General features: G+C 41.9%; 1 protein-coding gene across 1 annotated transcript in view; it reads right to left on the reverse strand.

The window, feature by feature from the left end:
- Positions 1-23,168, reverse strand: part of IMPG1 (interphotoreceptor matrix proteoglycan 1) — a 114,274-nt gene that overhangs the window by 12,437 nt on the left and 78,669 nt on the right. The window contains exons 13-14 of the mRNA XM_038555047.1: positions 18,025-18,536; positions 15,101-15,320 (exon numbers count right to left, since the gene is read on the reverse strand). Of these exons, the coding sequence (XP_038410975.1) occupies positions 15,101-15,320; positions 18,025-18,536 (732 nt within the window). The remainder of the gene's footprint in view (positions 1-15,100; positions 15,321-18,024; positions 18,537-23,168) is intronic.

Here is a 23,168-nt window from a genome sequence, read left to right on the forward strand (position 1 = left end):
AAGAGATGGGGCAGATTTTAATGAACTCATGGATGCCTGAGCAGTGGAATCGGCAGAAACCAAAAGTTAAGAGACCAAATATATTTGCCATCACTCCGTTTTGGAGTGGGTTACACAATAGTGAGAACAGACTGGAGGGAAAAGTGAAATGCACATTTCTGTATCTTTGAGTTTATAAACATAGGTGATAACATATCTACTCTAAATATAATCATACACAAACTTGGCTGTGCAGTAGAATCAGTGAGAGGCCTTGTTAAAACACAGATTCCTGGTCTTAGCCTCAGTTTCTGAGGCAAAGGGTTTGGGATGGGGACTGAGAGCCTGCATTTCTGAGGAGGTCCTAGATGATGCTGATACATTGAGAGAGCACATTTTGATAACCACCGTATGAGAGAATTAAGATTTTTTATTTGTTAGGGTTTTTTTTTTTAAGATTTTATTTATTTATTCATGAGATGCAGATTGAGAGAGAGAGAGAGGGAGAGAGGCAGAGACACAGGCAGAGGGAGAAGCAGGCTCCATGCAGGGAGCCTGATGTGAGACTCGATTCCTGGTCTTCAGGATCAGGCCCTGGGCTGAAGGCAGGCACCAGACCATTGAGTTACCCAGGGATCCCCAATTTGTTAGGTTTTTAAGGTGAGCATTTTCTGCAGAGATGAGCCGTGAAAGTACATATTTAAATCAGGTATACCTTATAAAGTAGTTAAGTATTTAATGTGGGACAATTTCTTTTCTCTTAGTCCCTTGCTGATCTCCTGGGTCCTAATGTTCAAGATCTTTCCTTTGGGTTAATCGTTTTTCCCCCTATTAAAGTTCAAATAGATATCTAGTCTCTGTTTTGGTTATTTTTTTAATATTTATTTATTTATTTATTTATTTATTTATTTATTTATTTATTTATTTATTTCGAGGCAGAGACACAGGCAGAGGGAAAAGCAGGCTCCATGCAGGGAGCCCGACGTGGGACTCGATCCCAGGTCTCCAGGATCACACCCTGGGCTGCAGGCAGCGCTAAACCGCTGTGCCACTGGGTCTGCCCTGTTTTGGTTGTTGTTGTCATCTTGACTTTTCTCTTACACTCTAAATTCTGTAGCATTGTCACAGATTTTTTGTAAAGTGGATTAGAAAATCAGGGGAATCTCAGAATATTTAGCTCTGGGAGGCCTGTGGCCCCTGCCAGCTTTCCCATTTTTATAGAGGTGAGCACATGGAGCTCTCAGGCAGAGAAGTGAATGACCTGGGTACCCACATGCTGATGGCAGAACCAGAACAGGCCTCTCAGTTCTCAGACCACTACTCTTTCTGCACTGAAAGGGTTTCCTTTTGAATCACAGCAGTCATTTATCCTTCAGATTATTCTTTCAATAAGAACCTATTATGTGGGATCCCTGGGTGGCGCAGCGGTTTGGCGCCTGCCTTTGGCCCAGGGCGCGATCCTGGAGACCCGGGATCGAATCCCACATCGGGCTGCCGGTGCATGGAGCCTGCTTCTCCCTCTGACTATGTCTCTGCCTCTCTCTCTCTCTCTGTGACTATCATAAATAAATAAAAATTAAAAAAAAAAAAAAGAACCTATTATGTGCAAGGAGCTAGGGCACAGGTAGCCATGCCCCAAGAAGCCTAGGGGCGGGTAAGAAATACATACAGATGTTTCTATGTGAAACAGCCCAGTACATTGTCTAGTATAAGAGCTCTAAAAATGAGGTCTAAATATGAGCCATAAATATAAGTTAGGGAAGAGATCACTGCTTCAGTTATTTCAAGTGAGTTGCATTTGGACATGCAAAGACTATGAAAGGCATCCCAACTGGACCCAGCAGCCTGAACAGAGGCAGAGGTGGGAAAACAACAGATATGAGTCAGGGAAGCATACTTTGGAGGCAGCAGACACTCATGGACAGGAAGGAAGGGAATCAAGACTGGAAAGATAAGGCCAAATTCTCCGTAGGTCTTGAATGCCATGCTAAGGAATTTGGACTCTCTAGTCAAATGGAAGCCGTGGAGGATTTCTGGGCAAGGGAAGGATATCATCAGAATTGTGCTTTAGAAGATATGTAAATAGAATCATCAGAATTAGGATGATGTCGAGTGATCATCTGGCCCCGTATTTCCCAAGTGGGAACATTGGCAGAACTCTAATTCAGCAGGACTTAATAGGTTTTATAATAAGAAGAGATTGGTGGCTAAATAAAGAAAATTTTTTTTTCTCCAAATCCTGGGTGAAATAAATGTAACAGGTTTCTTTCTCTTTCCCTCATTTCTCTTTCTCCCTCTTCTCTCCAAACTCACCCCCTTCTCTTTTTATTTTTGAATTTCCTAGGCTTGGGCATTGGGTGGCTCAGTGGTTGAGCATCTGACCTTCAGCTCAGGTCGTGTATCTGGTTCCCCACTGGGAGCCTGCTTGTTATGTCTCTCTGCCTCTCTCTCTTTGACTCTCACAAATAAATAATAAAATCTTAAAAAAAATAAATTTCTTAGGGTCATTAATAAGCTAAGGCCTATTGTGAATCTTCAAGTGGAGAACATAGTCAGCTGCTATGCCAAGTTCACTGCCTACAAATCTCTGTGTAGGGTCACACAGGGGGCCCGCAATATGGAGTGAGAATTTAGGTGAAGTTATATTTCTCTGCAGCTTGAGGATCCCTTATGGACAAGCAGACCTGATTAAAGCGAACTGGCTTCTTCTGCTTGAAAGTTCCTAAAGCTGGCCATGTTATGGGATCCTTGTCACTGTCAAATTTACCCTGACAACCCAGGTGATTCATATCCAGGGCCTGGTATAATAAATAACAGCTGTCAGCAACTTTACACTCAAGACTTGTAGTCTTGATCATGGAAATCAGGGGGAGTAGTTGGGAGGGTCATTTCCCTCTCTCCAGTGGGGAATAGTATTAACTAAGGAAGCTGATGGAATGCACAGATCCTACCCCTCTGAAGATTTACAGTAAATGTGTGATAACCAAATGAGTTTCATGTTAAAAAATAAAAAAAAAATTACTGTTTTACTATTATTTCCTTCGGCCCAGCCAGGCATCGTCTAGGCACCAGGAAAGCTGAACGGAACACAATAAGGCAACACTGGAGAAATAAGTGTATCCACATCTGGGAGCCCTGGATCAGACATATTTGAAGAACAAATGCACCTAGTTTATGGATAACTGGCTCTCCCCATGTTATTTATCCAGAACCTGTCTACAGAGAAGTAGGAGACTTCAAATCAGCGAGCTCAGTTTTTGTTTGCCGTGTGTACTTTCCTGGTATGAAGACAACATTCATTGATTTAACAAATATCAATGTGGCCCTTCAAAATCTTCAGCACTAAGAATTTCAGCCCAACTAATTGCTTTAGGTTTTTGTTTTATACTTTTATATAAGACTTTACATTTTATGTATTTTTTTTTATTTTTGAAAAAGATTTTATTTATTTATTTATGAGAGACACAAAGAGAGAGAGGCTCCCTGTGGGAGTCCAGTGTGGGACTCATCCCAGGACAACCCCAGGAACACAGCCTGAGCCGAAGGCAGCTCCTCAACCACTGAGCCACTCAGGTCCCCCAAGATTTTACATTTTAGAATGTTAGAGCTGAGAGGTATTTTAGAACCTTCTCACAAATCTGCTCACTTTGCAGATGAGGAAGCTGAGACTCAGGCTGAGTGCTGCCAAGCTCAAGGCTGTGTGAGCCGGGTCACCTGTGTGCACGGAAGTTCCAGGGAAGGAAAGAGCCAGGAGGGGGAGCTGTGGGACCGGGCATGAAAGGCAACTGCAGTTCATGAGAATCGTTAATAGAAGAGATCTTATTTAGAAATTTAATTTGTGAACCAGCCCCTACTGCTTCCATTATTATAGCTGAAAAATACTTTCCCTCGGTGTGTTGATGGCCCTCTACTTACGTGCCAATCTTGGAGGGACACACCTACAACTTCTACTTGAGAAGAACTGCATGTGGGCTGATGGTGGGGAGGAGGTGCCCCAGAAGAGAAGAGGCTGTTCGATGGATGACAGTTTCATAACAATTTCTTAAGCGAAGCTTTGCCTATACTGTTATCATTTTCTTTCTTAGTCACATCCCAAAGACATTTCTCTTTAGAATGATGGACTCCGTCATGATTTGCTGTAGGCCATTTGACTATTAGCCTCCTCCTTAACACATCCCCAGGGCTTTGCACAAAATAGAGTTTGCACAAAATCAGTCTGAACTTCCCACTTTCTGCTCTTGGTTGGGTCAATCCTGACAGTGTAAACATTATGTAGCAACAACCTGAAATGCTGTGTTCTGAACATAGACTGTAACTTGGAAAGAGGGAAGACAAAGAGATTTGAAAACAATAGTTGATTAGGAAGAGAACAACTGGACACCATTTCCTAGAATAATATTTTCAAGTCATCATCCAGTTGTGTGTGGATATGACGAAGTGAAGCCCTCGTGAATGGCTGGTGCCTAGACTAGTTGGCCTATAATTGCCTTGGCTTCCTGGCAAAAATACATTATTTTTATGGTTGGAACTAGGGAGAGGTTTCTTCATGAGCCTGTACCACACCCACCAAACACCTATTATCGTTTAGGGTCGCCTCTGGTCTTACTATAATTGCTTGCTGGCAAAATGAATTAAATTTCTGTCCTAAACTTACTTAGGGAGCACTTCTAGGCAGCAAATTAGACAATCTCCGTGTAGAGGCAGTCCAGGGCACTTGGCCTCAGTGTGCTGCGCAGTATCAGGAGCTGCTAGTTTGCAGCCAGTGGGAAAGTTCCAAGTCCAGCCTGGCACCAAGAGGTCCTGGCCTTGTCCCTAGCTTCCCATGTGGATTCTGGAGGTAGTCAAAGCATTAATGTCATTCCATTTCAGGCCTTGTCCCTGACACAGTCCTGAGGATCATGATCCTGAACCTCTAGCTTCACCAGGAGTGCAATGATAATTATTAATACAAACAGTGAGCTCACATTTATTGAGGGCCATTTTGTGTTTGGCAGTGTGCTGGGCACTTCAAACATGTCTTCATTAATATTCACAACAAACTTCCAGAATCAATATCACTGACCTCATTTTTGTAAGTGAGAAAACTGAAGTCCATTTTAGCTAGGAAGTATTAACCCCAGATTAGCATCCATATGTCTGCTTACAATGTTCATCTTTTGACATCATTCTAGTGGTTTTCAAATATGGGGTTTCCAGGAGACACCTTAGGACTCCAAGGGGTTGACAAGGACAGGATGGTGGGTGTGTGGGGCGGGGGGAGGCCCAAACATGCCAGCATCTTCACTCTCACTCGTTTACATATCAGACTTCCACAAATGCTTTCCTTTGAACAACAGCTCTTAACTAAACCAAAGCTCAAAACCACTGGTTGCCAAAGCTCCTTCATTAGGCTGAATATTTCCTTAGAGAAAGTACAGTCTGACACTACAGCAGCTCCACATTTGTTCCTGTTACTCAAGTGACCATGGCTTGAAGAAAGTGAGCTGCCACTGGGGCTTGGAAATACTTGTATCATTCTGAGATTTCCAGTGTAAGCACATTCTATGTATCAGTTTCTCCTCTGATTTGCTTATAGAATGTCTTTCATCTGTAGGCCAACGGTTCTGAAAAGTATTCCCAACTGGCTGGGGCAGGATGTCTCTTAGCTCTTGTGATGAAAACCATTTAAAAACCATTTAAATAAACGTCCCTTCCCTGCAGGGAACGCTTTGATGCATTTTACAGTTAACATTAAAAAGACTATGGTGTTGGTCACCAAGCAGTTTATAACTTCAAAAGTCCCTGATGGCCCAAGACTGTCTTTTTCAAAGCTTCCTGTCATACTCGTCAGGTCTGATAAAGACTCTCCCAGTCTGTCAGGCCTCTTGGAGGGGCTGGGGTCTTCCTGTCACCAACTCCAGTGCATCCCACGCCACCCCTCTGCCACACACGGCAGACTGTCCCGTCACTCGCCCCACAACCTTGGGGCTGTGTATTGATCCATGTTCTTTACCATTCTTCACAAGTTCATTACGCCCTTCTCTTGCCCTGTGGCAACACTCACGTGTGGGACAGGAAGTCAAGCACCTCCTTCGATAGGGTCCTGTCCCGAGGCAGGATTTCAGCTGAACCTGGCTGAAGCTCGGGCTGCCGGGGCCTGGCCCGTCTCTTCGCGGAGGCCGCCCCTGTCCCCAGCGCCCCCTGCGGTGTGATGAACCTCGCGTTCGCTAGATGGCGCTCGGTAGCAGAAGGAGCGGGGAGCGATTTGAGCCACGAAAGGCTAAGCGCCCCCAGTGCTGCTCTGCGGAGCGCTGGGGGGGCTGGAAGGCGCGCGCCGTGGCGGGGGGAGCTCCAGGGGACGGCTGCTAGACTGCGGCGACACGTCGGGCTGGGGGGCGGTGGTGGGACCCCCGAATCCTCTCGTCCCGTCCCCCAAAGGCCGAGCTAGGGCCCCGGGCTTCCGAGGCGGGCGGGCCCTCCGCGCCCAAGCCTCACACCTGCACGCCGCGTGCGCGCACCTGCCGCTGGAGGGGGGGACGGGGGGGGGGCAGCTGCAGCGCCGTCTCTCCCTCCTGTCCCAACTCGTAGCTAAGGCTTTGCGGGCCCAGTTTCGCTGACGAGCAGGAGGGGAGGGGGCGTTTCTCTGCCCCAGCGGCCGCGCGGCCGAGAATGACAATCGACTCCTCCCGGTGTCTGGTGATCTGCAGGGTGCAGGGCGCGCAGGCCTGAGCCGCCTTCCTCTTCAGTGCTCAAGTGCATGTTTTAAAGGCTTTAAAATCAAAACAAAAAAACAAAAAACCCAATATAATCCACACTGGATATTCATCTCTATACCAGCACGGTCATAAGACATCATTTTAAGTATTTTTGTTCATATTTACTTATTTTAAAGATTTTAAAAATGTATTTTAGACAGATCATGACCAAGAGTCAGAGGGAGAGAGAATCTCAACAGATTCTGTGTTGAGCCCCGAGCCCAATGAAGGTCTTGATCTCACAGCTGAGATCATGACCTAAGAGGAAATCAAGAGGAGCCCTCAGAACTGACTGCGCCACCCAGGTGCCCCTAATTTTAAGTGTTTTTTTAATTAATTAATATTAATATTTTTATTAATTTTATTAATATTCATGAAAGGTCTAGAGTCCACAAAGTCTTAATGCAGCACCGGTAGTCTTATTTCCTTCTCAAGATGTGACTGTTACTGTAATACAGTGTTTGGTGCTCAGCGCTTGGTAGTTTGTATAAATAAATATGGCTATTCCCTGAGGGTTCCTTTGAGCCAAAATGCAGGGACCTCACCTTCCACACAGGCCCATCGGGTTTATTTCCCCAAATCCTGTGACCATTCTGCGATTTGCTGCAACAGCAAAGGGAGTGAGTTTGCTTATCCCTGCCTTCAGTGTTGAAGCGCCCCAGGAAAGTGCTCTGGGTGGAGGAGCAATCCCAGCAACTGTCTGTGGCCTTGGGAAAGTGGCTTAGCATCTTTAGTCTCACTTGACCCTACTATAAAATGGCTTATTTAAACCAGATGGTCACTAATGTACTCATGTCCCTGAAGCTCAAATATAAATCTCCCATTCTAGGTGTCCTACTGGAACAAGACCACTGGGAGCATTTGCTGGCCACGCTGGCATACCTCCAGAACTATTGCTGGAATTCAGTGATCAAAAGAACTTTAAAAAAATCTATATTTAATTTAATATTTCATTGTTTTATTATTGGCCAAAACATGTTTTGCTATGGCTTATAGCTGAAGGGCAGGATTAGGGTGAGAATAATCAATCATTCAATGATAAATAGCACACATTAGAGCACCATGCATGTGGTTGGAGTTTAACACACATTTGTGGAACTGAGTAAGTTACTAGTGAGGATTCTTTCTGGTTTAAAGGGATATGTAATATGAAAAACTTTGGGTTTTATCTTAATTACCCAGCATTCTCAAGAACAACAACTATACACTGTTCATAGTAGGCTCTCAGAAACTCTTTCTTATATGAATGGATGTGTGGCTGCCCTTACACATCATGCCCAAGATGAGAGCCTCAAGAACTCTTGGTTATTATTTATGTCTACTATACTGAGGTGTTTCAGGTGCACTGGCATTAGGGCCAAGTGTCCCTGGGTCAGCTGATGGCAGGAGAGCTCTGAGAGCGGCTGTGGGAAGTAGCCCTGCTGCTGGGCTGAAGCCCAGGCTTCTGTGCATGGTTTTCATTCAAGAGTTCCAGGAAGGATTCCAGGAGCATCTTAAGGAAGCTCCAGGCAGTGGCTCATGTGTGGGATGAGAGCATGTGCTGAAACTCTAGAGAGGCTAAAGGTACCTTGTGGTCCAGCCAATACTGGGGTCCCCTCATGGAAGCAGGTGTTAACAGAAAATCCCCAGTGATAACATCCTAGAAAGCACAGGGCAGCAGCAGTGTAAAAACTGGAGATGGGGCCAGAGACAGGACATGGGGTGGGGGCAGAAGCTGGGAGAGTCTCCTGGAAGGAGATTCCTGTGGCTGCCTCAGTTCAGAAGGGACACTCCTAGCAGAGCCAATAGTACATGTAAAGGGGATATTAGGAAATTTGGGACCTTTATTTCTGAAAGTGAACTTTTTTCTTTTTCTTATCTTTTCTTTCTCTCTTTTTTTTTGGGGGGGGCATTCTGAGAATATAACAAAATATAGGCAATTTCACTTGGTGAAATGTGAAATCTAACAATTCATTTAGGATAAATTAAACTTAAGTGTGTTGTCACTTTTTCTAAATAAACAACCTGCATATACCTGGTAGGTGGGTCCGTAAGATCCTCTAAGATAAAGAGGCAGTAGGCCAACTTGAAGAAAGCACGCAGAACTGCCACCAAGTTCCAGTCACAGCCCTTGGTGACTAGTAAATGGTAAATTACTTACACTTCTCTGAAACGCAGTTTCTCCAGCTGTGTAATGGGGGAGACATCCTATCACTTTGCATAGTTATTTATTAAGATTAAAAAGTGTCTATTAATAGTTGCTGTTACTGTTTTTATTGTCACTATTGTGATAAGTGACATCTGCCACCTTTTTAAAGCCGGCAACTAAATGAGAGTCTTTCAGATTATGCAACTTTCCAGAGAAAATGAGTTTGCTTTGATTGGAGGAATCCTGGATGCCAGACTGTAATTAATTTCAAAGTTTACCATTTACCAGCCTTGAAATCTGCCCATTTTTGAGGGGACTTCTTAGGAATTCAAGGAGAGAATAAGTTAGAATAAGTATGTGTTTTACATTTTTGGAATCTTCAACCTGCATGGCTAACTGGCATAAAAGCCCTACATGCTTCTAAAGAATTTTCATAGCAGCCTAAATGAAAGACGGCTCTAGTTGCCAGGGATGCTAGCGGAATACTGAGCAAGCTGTGATTTATTCGATTTTTCAGTTGATAAATCACAGATAGTCCTAACATCGGTTTATACTTTCTACATCATAGATTCATTTATTCAGGTTGTTTTCAAAAGCTGAATGGCAAACCACACGTGGTAATAACACTGTGTCACTTCTCTCATGGGTCTGTACCTCTGCAGATGTTACTTGGCCTAACCCATTACTTGCCCTCATCTAGAGACACATCCAGGAATTCAGATGCTGATCTGAATGTGGAATGATACTCACCTAGAAATCTCATGAGAAGTTTCAAAATTTCTCTTCTCCTCTTTAGTCTAAAAGTTACAATGGAATAATATCCACCCCCCCCCCCCCAGCATTACTATAGTAACTACATTTCCACTCTGATGTTAGGCCAACAGAAAATAAATGAAAAAGACCTGATTGGATTTTATTTTGCAAATGGAACTAAATAATTGGTCTTCAGGGCATTGCGTGTAAATATAATCAAAGCAGGGCATAGAAAAGAAATGCTAAATCCTCTGACCAAGACTGCTTAACCTTCCCCCAGCTTGAGTAACTCTAGACTCTGACTTCCCTTTTCTTAGTTTACTACTAACTACTAACGGTAATTGTAGATTGAATCTCTGCTCCTTTGAGACGTCAATCTTCTTTACAGCTTCTTGTCAGTATTGCAACTCAAGGCTGTCTTCCACAAGGACCTAGGAGCCATTCCTTTGAAATGCAATCATCAAAGAAGACAGAGCCCCCTATCTCCCAGTCTCTGTGTGTGTGTGTGGGGGGGGGGGGGGTAGGAATCCATCTCTAAGTTGTAAGACAGGAGGGGGACAGGCCATGGGGATGTCCTCGTTTTCTACTTCATCCCAGCCTCACTAAAACCTCACCTCTGCTCTTGCCACTCTGCTGGATTGCTTTTCTGAAGGGTTCTAGTGACCTCTGACCTGTCGACTTACATGATCTCCACCCACAGTTTGCTCATAGCTGCTGAAATAGCTGACTGTCTCTCCTGCTCTCCTCTCTTCACACTTCTGCAACATCATCTCTGGCCCCTTTCAGTGACAGACCTTCTACTCCGCATTATGTGTTGGGGTTTCTCAGAGGGTTCTCCTTTTTCTCCTGCCCTACCTTGCCCTGGGCCATTTTTTCACCCGTTCTCTGGTTTCAACTGAGGTTTCCCAAATGTATATTTTCAGCACTGGCCTCTGGCCTCTAGGCACCTACTTCATAGGCTAGTAGTGAGTTCATCGAACGTCCATTTTTTTAAAACTGGTTTTCCCAAACATTTGTGGAGTGTTTTTATATCCTCAAGATAGGTTATTGATTTTTGCTTTAAAAACTTAAATGAATTAACCTATGTAGCTTTTGTAATTACCTATATATTTTTACTAAATGTTTCAAAATTTGCAATATTTTATGAATGATAAACTGTACATATATATATGAGATATATATATCTCATATATATATAATTTTTTTCCTTGAGAGAAGGGGAGGAAGGGGAAGGGCAGAGGGAGAGGGAGAGAGAATCTTAAGCAGGCTCCCTCAGCGTGGAGCCCAACACAGGGCTAACCTCACTACCCTGAGATCATGACCTGAGCCAAAATCAAGAGTCAGTCACTTAACCAACTGGGCCACTCAAGTGCCCCGAATTTATGTTTTTATTTTGTAATTTTGAGAATACTTTGAGGACTCTTTAGTACTTAGTTTGAAGACTTTGAGTTTTACAAAATTTTATTGAAGTTTAAACTGCAAAAGACCATAGTCATAAAAAAGAAAAGAAGAAAAGAAAAAAATAGGACACCAAACTAGGTGCAAATAGATAGAAGAGGGGCTTTTAGACAACGTGGCTTTAAATGCACTAGCTCAGCAGGGCTTTCCCTTCCAGGCTGAGCTCCCTACTTCGCGTCTAAAGCTGTTATCACAGTGAGGTAACTGGAGTACTCTGAAACTTCCAGAAGTGTCTGCATCTTCTTCCTGCCCTTGCTGGAGGAGCCCAGCCCCACCTTTCTCTTCTGGGGCTCACCACGTGGATTCCCCAGGATATCACGCACTCAACAGCGCCATCTGCCCACGAGGCCTGACATGACATCATCTTCTGGCCTCCAGAATTAATTGCTCTTTTGGTGCGTCATAGTATTTCTGTTCATATCCTGATTATTGTATTTAGTAGACTTGATTATAGCTTTTTAGGTATATATGTGTATATATACACATATATATGGTGTATATGTGGTCCCTACACCCATCAGAGATGGTCCTCCTTTGAATAAAGTCTTCTTTGCCATCTTGCCAAGTGTCATTGAATACTTTTATTATTTTTTACTTATTTTTATGGTACTGGTAGTCCTTGTGGCTGCTCAGCCCTGGCTACCACCAACCACTACAGGCTGTCTCACTGCCCACGACTAGCCCAGAGGGACTAGAATTCTCTACATTAATCTCTAGCCCTAAATTCTCTTTTCTTTAGCTAGGCCTCAGTGATTTCACTAGGCCTCAGTGAAATGGGATTTAAAGGAAAAATCAGTGCTTTCTTCATTATGCCTCAGTGATTCCCAAACTCACAGAAATTTGCAGCTGAATGTGGCACATCAGAAAGTGCTCTTTACAAAGGCTTTTTGAATGAAAAAGGCACAGGTCTGATCATTCTAAAGTATTCCTCTTTGGCCATCCTGCAAGTTCTTTTGGGCAGAGACCGACTTTCATATATTAATGTGTTATATGATGGTGGATGAATGCTTATTGTTTTGGATTAGGCATGTAGAAAATGGTCAAGGTCTGATAATCAGCCACTTGCTGGTTACTTGGGCCAGTCTACCTTTTGCCTTTGGTGAAGTAACTAAACCAGGATTTCTAGGGGGGCAGCAAGGAGCTCACCTCTACTCCTTGTCTGTCCCTCCCTGCCTGTTCGTACCTTCTTCCTTCTCCACCTCCCTGTTGATTGGAAGGAATGCTTTTGGGGGTAGGTTGGCACAGTGGTCTTTCACAGTAAATAAGAGTCCTGTTAGGTTTTGGATTTATCCACTATAATATATACAGAAAGAGGAATTCATAAAATTATATTGTTATTTATTGTTAATTTTTATAAAATCCTTATTTGGCTAATTCTGCTGTCCTCAAATCCTTCAGTTCAGGCTTTACTTATGTCCTAGTTGGCTCACTATAGCCATTTCTTGGCAGACCTCTTCCATCCATCCATCCATCCGTTATTCTGTGAATTTCTAATGTATCAGAAATTCAGATTTTTCTCATTCTTTTAAGTACCTAGTAAGGAATAGCATAAAGTAATTTCCCAGGCTGTCCCATGTGCTTCGGCCTCCCCTGTTGTTCTACCATTAAAAGAATAAATTGTCCATGTACCCCCACAGTACACCTGGCAATCTTAAGGCATGTCTGGGATAGCTTGGTATAAATCTGGCTTGAATAGTGACTGAAACCTAAGGTAACAGCATCTCATTTCTGCTGCTTTTGGCTTCTTAGAGGAAAAGCTACATAGCCGAACTGGTCACAGGAAATAAGCATAATTCCAGTTGCAACCTCCACACAAGCTCCTGGTCAGGGTACTTTTTATAGTTCTCACTGGTACCCTATGCAGATCTCAAATCACTAAGCAACTTAATAACGACAATGTCACAATATTAACTACCAGTATTCATTAGTTAACAACGTGTCTGATGTTACGCTGGGTGCTGCAAATTCTTTCTGTTAATCCTCACGAGTGTTTACTGTCTCCATCTTCAGCTGTGGAAATTGAGTGCTGCCATTAGTGCACAGGATTCACATTCAGGACCATGGCTCTCCAAGGCCACTGCTATGCTGTTTTCTTCCAACACCACTCCCGGTGCCCCTCTGTATCCCTGACAATGCGCCACCAGCAACCTGCTCTCTTTCTAAGGCGCCGGTGAAGAAACCCATCTCCACAGCAGCCCACCTCAGTTCTCCCCTGCCTCAACTTGGCTCCCTAACACTGACCTTTTCATGCTATTGGATGGGTCTCTAAGCAGACTATCAGCTCTCCGAAGGAGGGAAGGAGGGAGAAGACGATTGGACCCTCATGTCTGTTATGCTTTCCAAGTTCTCTTGTACTCATCCCTGTTCATTGCTTTCAATTGTCTAAAGAAATTGGTCTCCTGATCCTAACTGGCAGACACCTCCTGGTTCCTCCTCCATTCTGAGGTGGTGGTTTTCAGGGAAGAGGCAGTATCTTACTAGCATTTAGAAGGTCTTTGATTTCTTACCGGGTCCTCAGGGCTTTCTGAGCTGCTCCTGTTTGGAGGAAAGCACTCCCAGACTTAGTGCCTAAGGGTGATCTGTCTTTTTAATGATCCTGTTTACTGATCCTGTTTACTGAGGCGATTTTCTTAAAGTTGCTCAAAGTTCTGCTCTGTCAAAGAAATGTGTCTCCCAACTGAGCCTCTTTGCATTTTGCCCAAGGCTTTTTCCCTCTGCCTTCATTGTTAGAAAAAAGCCGGAGAGGATGTTAAAGATTCACTTCACTAATTCATGGCCAATTAGGAAGCTTTGTTTTAACCTGACTAGAAGGTCCTGTTGGCCTTCTAGTTTGGATTTGGAACCTTGTCCCTCTGCACTCTGGGGGATTTAAAAATCTTCCTTTGATTGGTTAGAAAACAGAATTTTGAAAGTAATGACGGCAACAGTTCCCAATTTGGGCATAGCTGGTTACAATGGTACACCCAGTATCTTTTATTATAAGAATGGATATTTGCTTTCTATTATATAGATTTGGGCTAACCTCCATTATCTTTTATATATATTTTTTATTGGAGTTCAATTTGCCAACAGATAGCCTAACACCCAGTGCTCATCCCGCCAAGTGCCCCCCTCAGTGCCCGTCACCCAGTCACCCCCGCCCCCCACTCACCTCCCTTTCTACTACCCCATGTTCATTTCCCAGAGTTAGGTGTCTCTCATGTTTTGACAACCTCACTGATACTTTCACTCATTTTCTCTCCTTTCCCTTTCACTATTTTTTTATATTCCCCAAATGAATGAGACCATATAATGTCTGTCCTTCTCCAATTGACTTATTTCACTCAGCATAATACCCTCCAGTTCCATCCACGTTGAAGCAAATGATGTAACCCCCATTATCTTTTATAAGAGTTTTTCACATCAACACTTCTCTGTTTTAACCTGCACACGGAGGCTGATCTATAGTGTACAAATGGTAAGATATTATTTTTTTCTTTCATTGGTGGTGGTGCAGTGCCTTTTTTTTTTGAAGCTTGGATTTTGGTCTAATGATTATTTTTCTTTCCTCAGGATGCTGTTTCAGTTTCATCCTGAATTGGGTTATTAGGAGGCACTTCTGATAGTTAACTATGACTGGAAAGTTTCTTAGGTAGAAACCCTCCAGGTTGTTGCAGTTTGCTAAGAAAGTGCTTCTGACTTCTAGCAGAATGCAAATTAGTTTGGCTGTGGGAAATGTTAAAAAACAAAACAAAAAAAAACAAAACCAAAACCGGCAACAAGAACAATCTCTTAAGGCACAGCAAAAGTTGTGTCCTGAGGGGGAAATTAAAACTCCCAGATTGTGAAGCATGAGGTGTGCGTCTCTGCTTTTTTGATGTAGAAAAACATTAACTTGTATGTTTTAGGACACTACCTTTCTAATAAGGTGATCTATTAGCTTCCAATAGATTGTTATTTAACAAGTGTGATTTTAATTTGATTTTTGTGGTCTCAAAGTTGAACAGTTTGCTAACCAAACAAACAAAAACAAAAAACTCCCACAATTTTCTTGGTTAGATTATTTTACCTGTTTCAATGTCGAGAGAGTAGCTGTCTATCTCCAGGTCAAGTTGTTGGGCTGCAGCAGAACGAAAATCCTCCAAGACCCCCTTCACAGCCTTGGTGAGGTTATATGGTACTGACTTAGCAAACCTCATTTTGCTATTCACGATCACACTCCCATTTCTGAAGTTAAGTATTTCAAGTTGCTTAAATCCCGTGAGATTGGAGCGCAGATATGGAACCAGCTGCAAAATGAAAGATGGTTTACCCTTAACTGTGTTCTAAGTTCTCAGTGACTGCTAATTCCATTTATATTCACTTCTCATTATCTGAGGCATACATTTCAGTTCCTTTTTGATTGTTTTTATTTTTATGTTTGGATTTAATGTGAGACCAGAACATGACTATTTAATGATCTATTTGCAGTGATTATGTCCCATATTTTCACCTCTCTATGTGTATTGAGATGGATGGGCAGTGATTTTCTTCATGATGGATTGGGAGAACAGAGGATTTTTAAAAATCTAGGCCAATGTTATCAGCAAAGCAGGAATGCCGGGTTCAGTTATTAAAAAAAAAAGATCCAAGCAAATAAAAATATGTTCCAAACTGAGCCCAGGAGCTGATTGACCTACGCCTGTATAAATGGGACATCTATTTGGAAGCAACCAATTGGAATGACCTATTGAAATAACAGCTTACACATCAGCTTGTCTGTCTATGCAGGACATGTTTCACGGTCAATGCATATGCCGTGTAGCGGAAACAGCAGGGCACTGGCAGTCAGAAGACTTGGGTGTCAGTCCTGGAACTGTCCCCAGCTAGCTGAGTGACCTTCATCAAACCACTTATCCATTGTATTGTACCTTAGTGCCCTTATCTGAACTGTGAGGAAGAAGAAAAAGTGGTTCCCTAAGGACCTTTGCCAAATTGTGATTTAATAATCTCAGAAGTATGCCCAAGGGAATTGTGCTTCCAATTCCCACACCTGCTTATTGTGAGCCACAGCCACCCCTGAGATCACTTTTCAGAAATGTCTGAAACTCAGCAGTGTCTGCCTTGTCCTTGGCCCTGAAAGCTAATCCCCTCTTTAATGAACTGATGCCTACAAACACAGAGAGTACACACATGCAAGCTAAAATCTCCCAGGCTTAGCCTAGATCTACTTTTTCTTATCCCTGTTTTCTGCCCCACCAGAATTTTGACTCTAATCTTGTCCACATTCCAGTAGCCATTCACCCCTCCCATAGGTTATTGTAAAAATAAAATGAAATTTTATACCAAGTGTGGAACTTCTTTTTTTCAGGCTATTCTCAGTATTCTCCTATTTACATTAACTGGGCTCATTTTTTGTGTGTGTTAGCACCGCATTGGTTTCTGGTGGGAATTCCCTGTCTCCATCTAGTATGCAGATAACTAGTGGCCTCCTTCTCCCAAATCCATTTTCTTCTTCACAGGAAAGAGGTTGCCTCCCTAGAAACCACATTTCTCAGCTTCCCTTGCAGCAAGGTGTGGCCATGTGCTAGTTGCCATCAATAAAATGTGAGTGGAAGATACGCAGGCAACTTTGGTATCACTTTCTTAGGGAACTGCTTGTCCGCTTCTCACAAGTGGAAACAGGGATTTACCAGTGACTCAGCTTTGTGTGAATGAAGAAACACCACTGGGATTGTCAGGGTTATAAGACAGAGGAAATGCGAGTCCCTGGATGACACTGTAGAGCAGAATTTCCCTACCCTTCAAATTAAAGAGAAATAAACTTGTATCTTATTATTTAAAAAAAAAGATTTATTTAATCACAAGAGGCAGAGAGAGAGAGAGAGAGAGAGAGAGAGAGAGAAACATAGGCAGAGGGAGGAGAAGCAGGCTCCATGCAAGGAGCCTGATGTGAGACTCTATCCTGGAACTCCAGGATCATGCTCTGAGCTGAAGGCAGGCGCTCAACTGCTGAGCCACCCAGGCATCCCAACTTGTATCTTATTTAAGTTCTTTTTTTTTTTTTTAAATATAGTTGACATGCTTGTTATATTAGTTTCAGGTGTACAACACAGTGATTCAACAAGTCTATATGTTACCCTATGCTCTCCACAAGTGTAGCTACCATTTGTTACAATACTTAAGTTACTATATTTTTTATCTCTTCATTATGGAAGCTTAGCACATACCCTAATTAATACACCTGAGTTAGGTACACTGGGACTCTGTTCCCTGAGATTGTCCCCATATCTACTCCTCATCTCATTGGGCTGGGGGTGGGGTAGGGAGACTGAACAAAGTCTTCCTTTAAAGCTTACTCAGTTGATTGAGCCTCTGCCTTTGGCTCAGGGCATGATCCCGGAGTCAAGGGATTGAGTCCCACACTGGGCTCCCTGCATGGAGCCTGTTGCTCCCTCTGCCTGTGTTTCTGCCTTTCTCTCTGTGTCTATCATGAATAAATAAATAAAGTATTAAAAAAAATAAAGCTCACTTGAAGATGTGGTTTTAATTTGCATAATGATTTGACTTACATGAAGCTTACAAATATTTTTCTGTTATTTTCAGAAATTCTACAATTTTTGCATTGTATACTTGACCTTGTTTGTGACTTTCTGGTTTTGAATCCTTCCATGTGATGGCAAGAAAACAGCCTGTGGCATTATAACTTTGGAAAAGTTTGCTCATATTCCTTTTAAATTCCACGTTCAGTACTTGAGTGGCTATGTATTATTCCTTGGAAAACTAAATTAGGAAGAAGTATAATGAAAAGATCTTAAGGAAAAGATCTCATGAGGCTGGTTGCTTATTGGATCTGAATCCATCCCCATACTTTAGCTGAATGCCTTCAGTAATAGCTGTGTCAGAGGCTTTTCTCTTCCAACATTCATTGCTCAAGACAGCCAGTGATTATACTATAAAGGAACAACAACAAAAGAAAGGACATGCAGGGAAATGGAAGCAGTGCTTACTCACCAGCTGTGTGAATTGCTGTTCCAGAGCTTGGTACTCTAGAGAGCTCTTGTTGAACAAGTTTTTGGAGAAGGGCATGTTAGCGACTCGCAGACTGAAGAACACGACCAGTTCTTGGCCCTTGGTGGCAGTGGTCATAGAGCTAGTGGTGAGGTACTGTAAAGCTGGAGTAGGAGTGGTGTTCTCCAAGAAAAGACCTGGGGTAGAAACATACCCACTCAGTCTTGGTACCTCAGAGGAGGCAGGAGTGTTAGTTAGATCCATTATGTCTAAGTCTCTCACTATATCTTGGCTGCCTAAAGATGCAGTTGAACGTGAAATTTCTAGAGCTGATTGGCTGATGGAAGAATAGTCATCCGAGGGGATGGTTCGTCCTGGGATTAGTACTGTCTGGTCAACGGGCATTATGTCTGTGGCACTTTGACCAGTCAGAGAGAAGATGCTTGATGCAGTGAAGAAAGGTAGAGTGTCTGATAGTGAAGCAGAGGCCTTAGCAGGTGGAGACCAAGAACTGTCTGTGGAAAAAGCTTCTGAGTCCAATTCATTATGTCCAAGCATTTCCCCCAAAGAATGGAAAGCAAAAAAGGAAATCCAAAGTTAGACTTAACTTAATTGCATCGATTGTTTTAATGTCATATTTTTAAAGAAGAAGGAATTCGTATAGAAAGAATAGGCAGCCCTGTGTCCAAACCTGGGGAGAGAGAGGGTGGATTTCTGTACTCACTTAATTCAGGGCTAAATAGTTCCAGATATAGGAGCCTAAAAGACCACCAGTAACCTAAAATTTCTGCTTAGCCAGAAACAACACACCTAGGGACCAGCTGGTAAAAACTGACTAGGTCACCAGGTGGTGCCAAAACACAGATGGCATTCGAATAGATTTGGATCCCACATTACCATCTGGAACTCCTAACCAATTAGCTATGCAGTGTGGGTCCAGAAATTTTATTCACCTTCCAATCATGCAAGCATGCATCTTATGCATTTGATTTTTGGATCTGAGTTATTCCATTTTGGTAGCTTTACCACTTAAAATTTAAATTATGCTTTTCCAAAATTAGATAATCTGACTGAATAACTTGCTGATTTGCAAAATAGTTTGGAGAAGGTAAAGATGTAGGTGATACATAAAACTTGAGCTTTATGTTGGCCATACAGCTTGTTAAATTGATAGCATTTAAAGTTTTGTTGTTTTTTTTTCACTTTTACATGAGTATACCTTGATAATTTCTACCAGTACTTTGCATTTCTTCCTTGGGTAGGAGCACATTGATCTACTAAAATCTATCCTCCTTTTGGTACAAAATTAAAACCAGTAAGTATTTATGAACTACGAAAGTGGCTATATGAAACTTTCAGATAAAGAGATTGGTGGGTTATTAAAATATTCCAATAAACCTAAATCCAGAGCCACTGACAATATTTAAGGCATTAGGTAGATCAAAACAAGGAGCTTTCTGTGATTACTTCAGGGGCATTTTGGCAAATATGTGGGAAAGCTGTGTTGAAATCCAAATGCTAAGCATGATGAATGGACTGTCTGGATGCAGATATAATCTTTGGACTCTCAGCTAATTTACTAGAGTGCAATCACCCAAACTGAAACTCCAAGTGATAAACAGCTCTGAAAGGTGGAATCATATTACTTTTATTAGTTTCTTAAAATAAAACCTGCCTGTTGGTGAACTGTACCCAGATTTCAGAAAAGTACCTTCTTTTCTCTCACCTAGGGAGAATGCCGAGGCATGTTTGCCCATACTTATTCAACTGTCAGAAATGATGATTTCTAACATCCAGGATCTCTCTGGATATACACCTGTAGTTTTATTCAAGTCTTCATTGCCAAAGACTGATGTTTGTATCTCCCCCAAATGCATATTTGAAGCCCTAATCTTCAATGTGACAGTATTTGGAGGTGGGTCTTTGGGAGGTAATTAGGTCATGAGGGTGGGTCCATCAAGAATGCAATTAATGCTCTTATAAAAGGACACACAAAGAGATGATCTCTCTCTGTTACATGAGGCTATGGCAAGAAGGCAGCCTTCCGCGAAGCAGAAAGAAGTACCTCACCAGGAACCAGATCAGCTGGCAGCCTGATCTTGGGGTTCCCAGCCTCCAAAACTGTGAAAAATAAATTCTTGTATAAGTCCCCCAGTTTCCTTTGTTGCAGCAGCCTGAGCTGACTATGACATCCATAGAAAGATCTGGGACGAATAAATGAAAGGCTACAAGTACTATCAGTGGTTTGATTTGACTTCTTTGTGTCATGGGGAAATGCATATGAACTTGTGTTGCTATGATGTGGTCTTTCTGCTCCTCTAGATGATAAGGGTCTAGAAAGAAGCCAAATGACAGATATCTTCATTCTGTTCCTGGGCCAGTATCTTATTACTCACGCTTTTGTTACTAGATAGACTTAAGCCAGATTAAAATAGTCTGCTGCCTTAATGTCATCAACCAATACAAGTGAATTTCTAATCCCTTCCCTTTGTAACATCTTAACAGTAATCTTTTACATTCAAAATAAACCTAAGCAAGTTCTTTCACTTGATAGAACAGTTGGCTATTTAAATGTAGGGTTGCTAGATAAAGTGCAGGATTCTCATCGGAAAATACACTAAGAAATTATTTGTTGTTTATCTGAAATTAAAATTTAGCTGGGGATCTTGTATTTCTCTTTGCCGAATCTGGCAGTTCTATTTAAGTGCGGTTGTATAAGACTCCCTCTATTCTCTCTTAGCTTGAGATTGAAACTATTAAGGCTATGGCTAATTCTTTTGAAATAAAAATATTGTCAAACCTCATAACCACTTATAAATGTGTTTTAAACAATTATGTTTTCATTTGATTCTTATATAAAAATTAGACATGGCAATGACACAGGCCATTTCAACATTAAGTTTTTTACACTGCAACAGAGAAGTCAAACACTAAAAGCCAAGGCTATTTATTTTATCATGAGGTATGCAACATAAGTAGACTCAAAATAACTTGACATTTAGCTGTTATGCTACAGTGCATGTATAGTTCCTGTGAGGGTGTGGGGTGTGTTTTTATGTCAGTGTGCCTGGTGGGGGTGCTGGTTAGAATTTCATCTGCTGGGTGTAGAGGAAATGGCTAGTTTGGTCATTTTCTGGGCAGCAGACCTGTCCAAAAGTAAAGGCCACAGATAAAATGGTCCAAACCAAAATATACGAACTCAGGTTTAGCAGAAACCCACAGTGAGAGATGCAGGTAATGGGTGAAGATGGGCACAGTGAGGGTAGCCAGGAGTCCTACTAGTAGCCAAAGGAAGGCAAAGCAGATGATGAGCAAGGTGTGAGGGACAAGTACAGTTGAAAGAATATTTTAAATGCTTCTAGAAAAAGATACACATGCCATAAACATTGAGTGGCCATCTATTTTATGTTTAAAAATCTAAAAAGAGATTCCACAATCTCTTTTAGATAGTCAAGTGGCATCAACAGCACTTTCTTTTTTTTAAGATTTTATTTATTTCTTTGATGGGGGAGAGAGAGAGAGAGAAAGAGAGAGAATGAGGGAGAGACAGAAGGTACAAGCAAGGAGAGAAGCAGGCAGGAAGAGTGGGAGAAGCAGATTCCCTGCTGAGCAGAGCACTGGCCACCGTGGAGCTCGATCCCAGGATCCTGGGATCATGACCTGGGACCATGACTGAGCCATCCAAGTGTCTCAACAAATTCTTAATTCTATATCAAACAAATCCATTCTTATTTATCATAACAAGAAAATTATTCCCTTCCTTTTTGGCATAGTATAGGGATAGGAAATAAGTATTTATTATACATTCATTCAACAGATAAATATTGATAACCTGCTATGTGCCAGGCATTGTTCCAGGTACTGGAATACATCAGTGAACAAAACAGACGAAAGTTCTGGCCTCGAGGAACTTATTGTCTAGTGGAGGAAGACAGAAAGTAAACAAACAATGGGAAATGTATAGTATACCAAGTTGTGGTAAGTGCTATAGAAATAAAGTTAAGTGGGAAATGGTGTGAGAATGTTGGGTTGGCAATTTATATAGAGTGGTCACTGAGAATATAATATTTGAACAGGACCTGAAGGGGTAAGAGAGTTTAGCCATGCAGCAAATGCAAATGAGAAAGCCAAAGGAAAAAGGGTGTCTTTAATGTTTCAGTAACAGCTGGCTGGGAGGGCAGCATGGCTAGAATGGAGTTCTATACTATCCATCAACTGTGAGGGTGACCAAAGATATTTTCAAATACTCGAAGTCTCAAAAAACCCCTCCTAGGCACCGTTTCCTAAGATGTTTTCACATAAAATGATGGTAAGCCAAGTAGAAAGAAATGGGATACTGAAAAAAACTTAGGGAAATTCTCTGAAAGGTGGTAATAATGGGGTCTTATGGGGAGATAGGTACCACTGATGTCTCAAGAGACAAGTATATGGAATACTTGTATAATCAAACCCTCTCCATTGTGGCAAATTATTTACCTTGACAAAACTGCTGGAAAATGTGCTCTACAATAAGAGAGTAAACCTAGAGAGAGAAAGCCTGAGATCTAGGGACCAGGGAATCCAACCCAGTAGGAAGGCCAAGGAAATTCTAAAGATGATAGCAAAGGAGAGTCCCAGGTGACAGCTGTTAAAAGGCTTAGAGAGTAGCAATCTAGAAAGAAAGAGAAGAAGGTATCTGAAAATTGGAAGTGATAAGTTACCTGATGAGGAAAAATATGTTGGAAAATTCATTGGAAAGTTAGGGAATAGTTGACATTAAATACAAAGAAAACTAAGCAAATAAAAAAAATCAAAGAAAACATCAACTCTAAGAAAACAGAAAGGAAACAGAGCAAACAGGTCAGTTGTGAATATATAATGTAAATGCTGAATATAGATTTAATTATAGTTATCATCTTTGAGAAGATTAGGTGGAAGCAGAAGAATGGTTTTGTGGGAAACTTAACATTTATTTACAATAATAGAAGGACAATAGATGATATATAAAACTGATGACTCAAAAGATACATATTATTTAAAATTATAGGAAGAGTAAATACCAGAAGAAATAGCTAATTGAGGTTAAGAGACTAGTTTTGGTAAGTGGGACTACACAGTGGGGAGGTGTGAGACAGGGAAAATGCTTAATTTGTCAGAACACTTTAATG

This window comes from Canis lupus, chromosome 12 (assembly GCF_011100685.1).
Source record: "Canis lupus familiaris isolate Mischka breed German Shepherd chromosome 12, alternate assembly UU_Cfam_GSD_1.0, whole genome shotgun sequence".
NCBI lineage: Eukaryota > Metazoa > Chordata > Mammalia > Carnivora > Canidae > Canis > Canis lupus.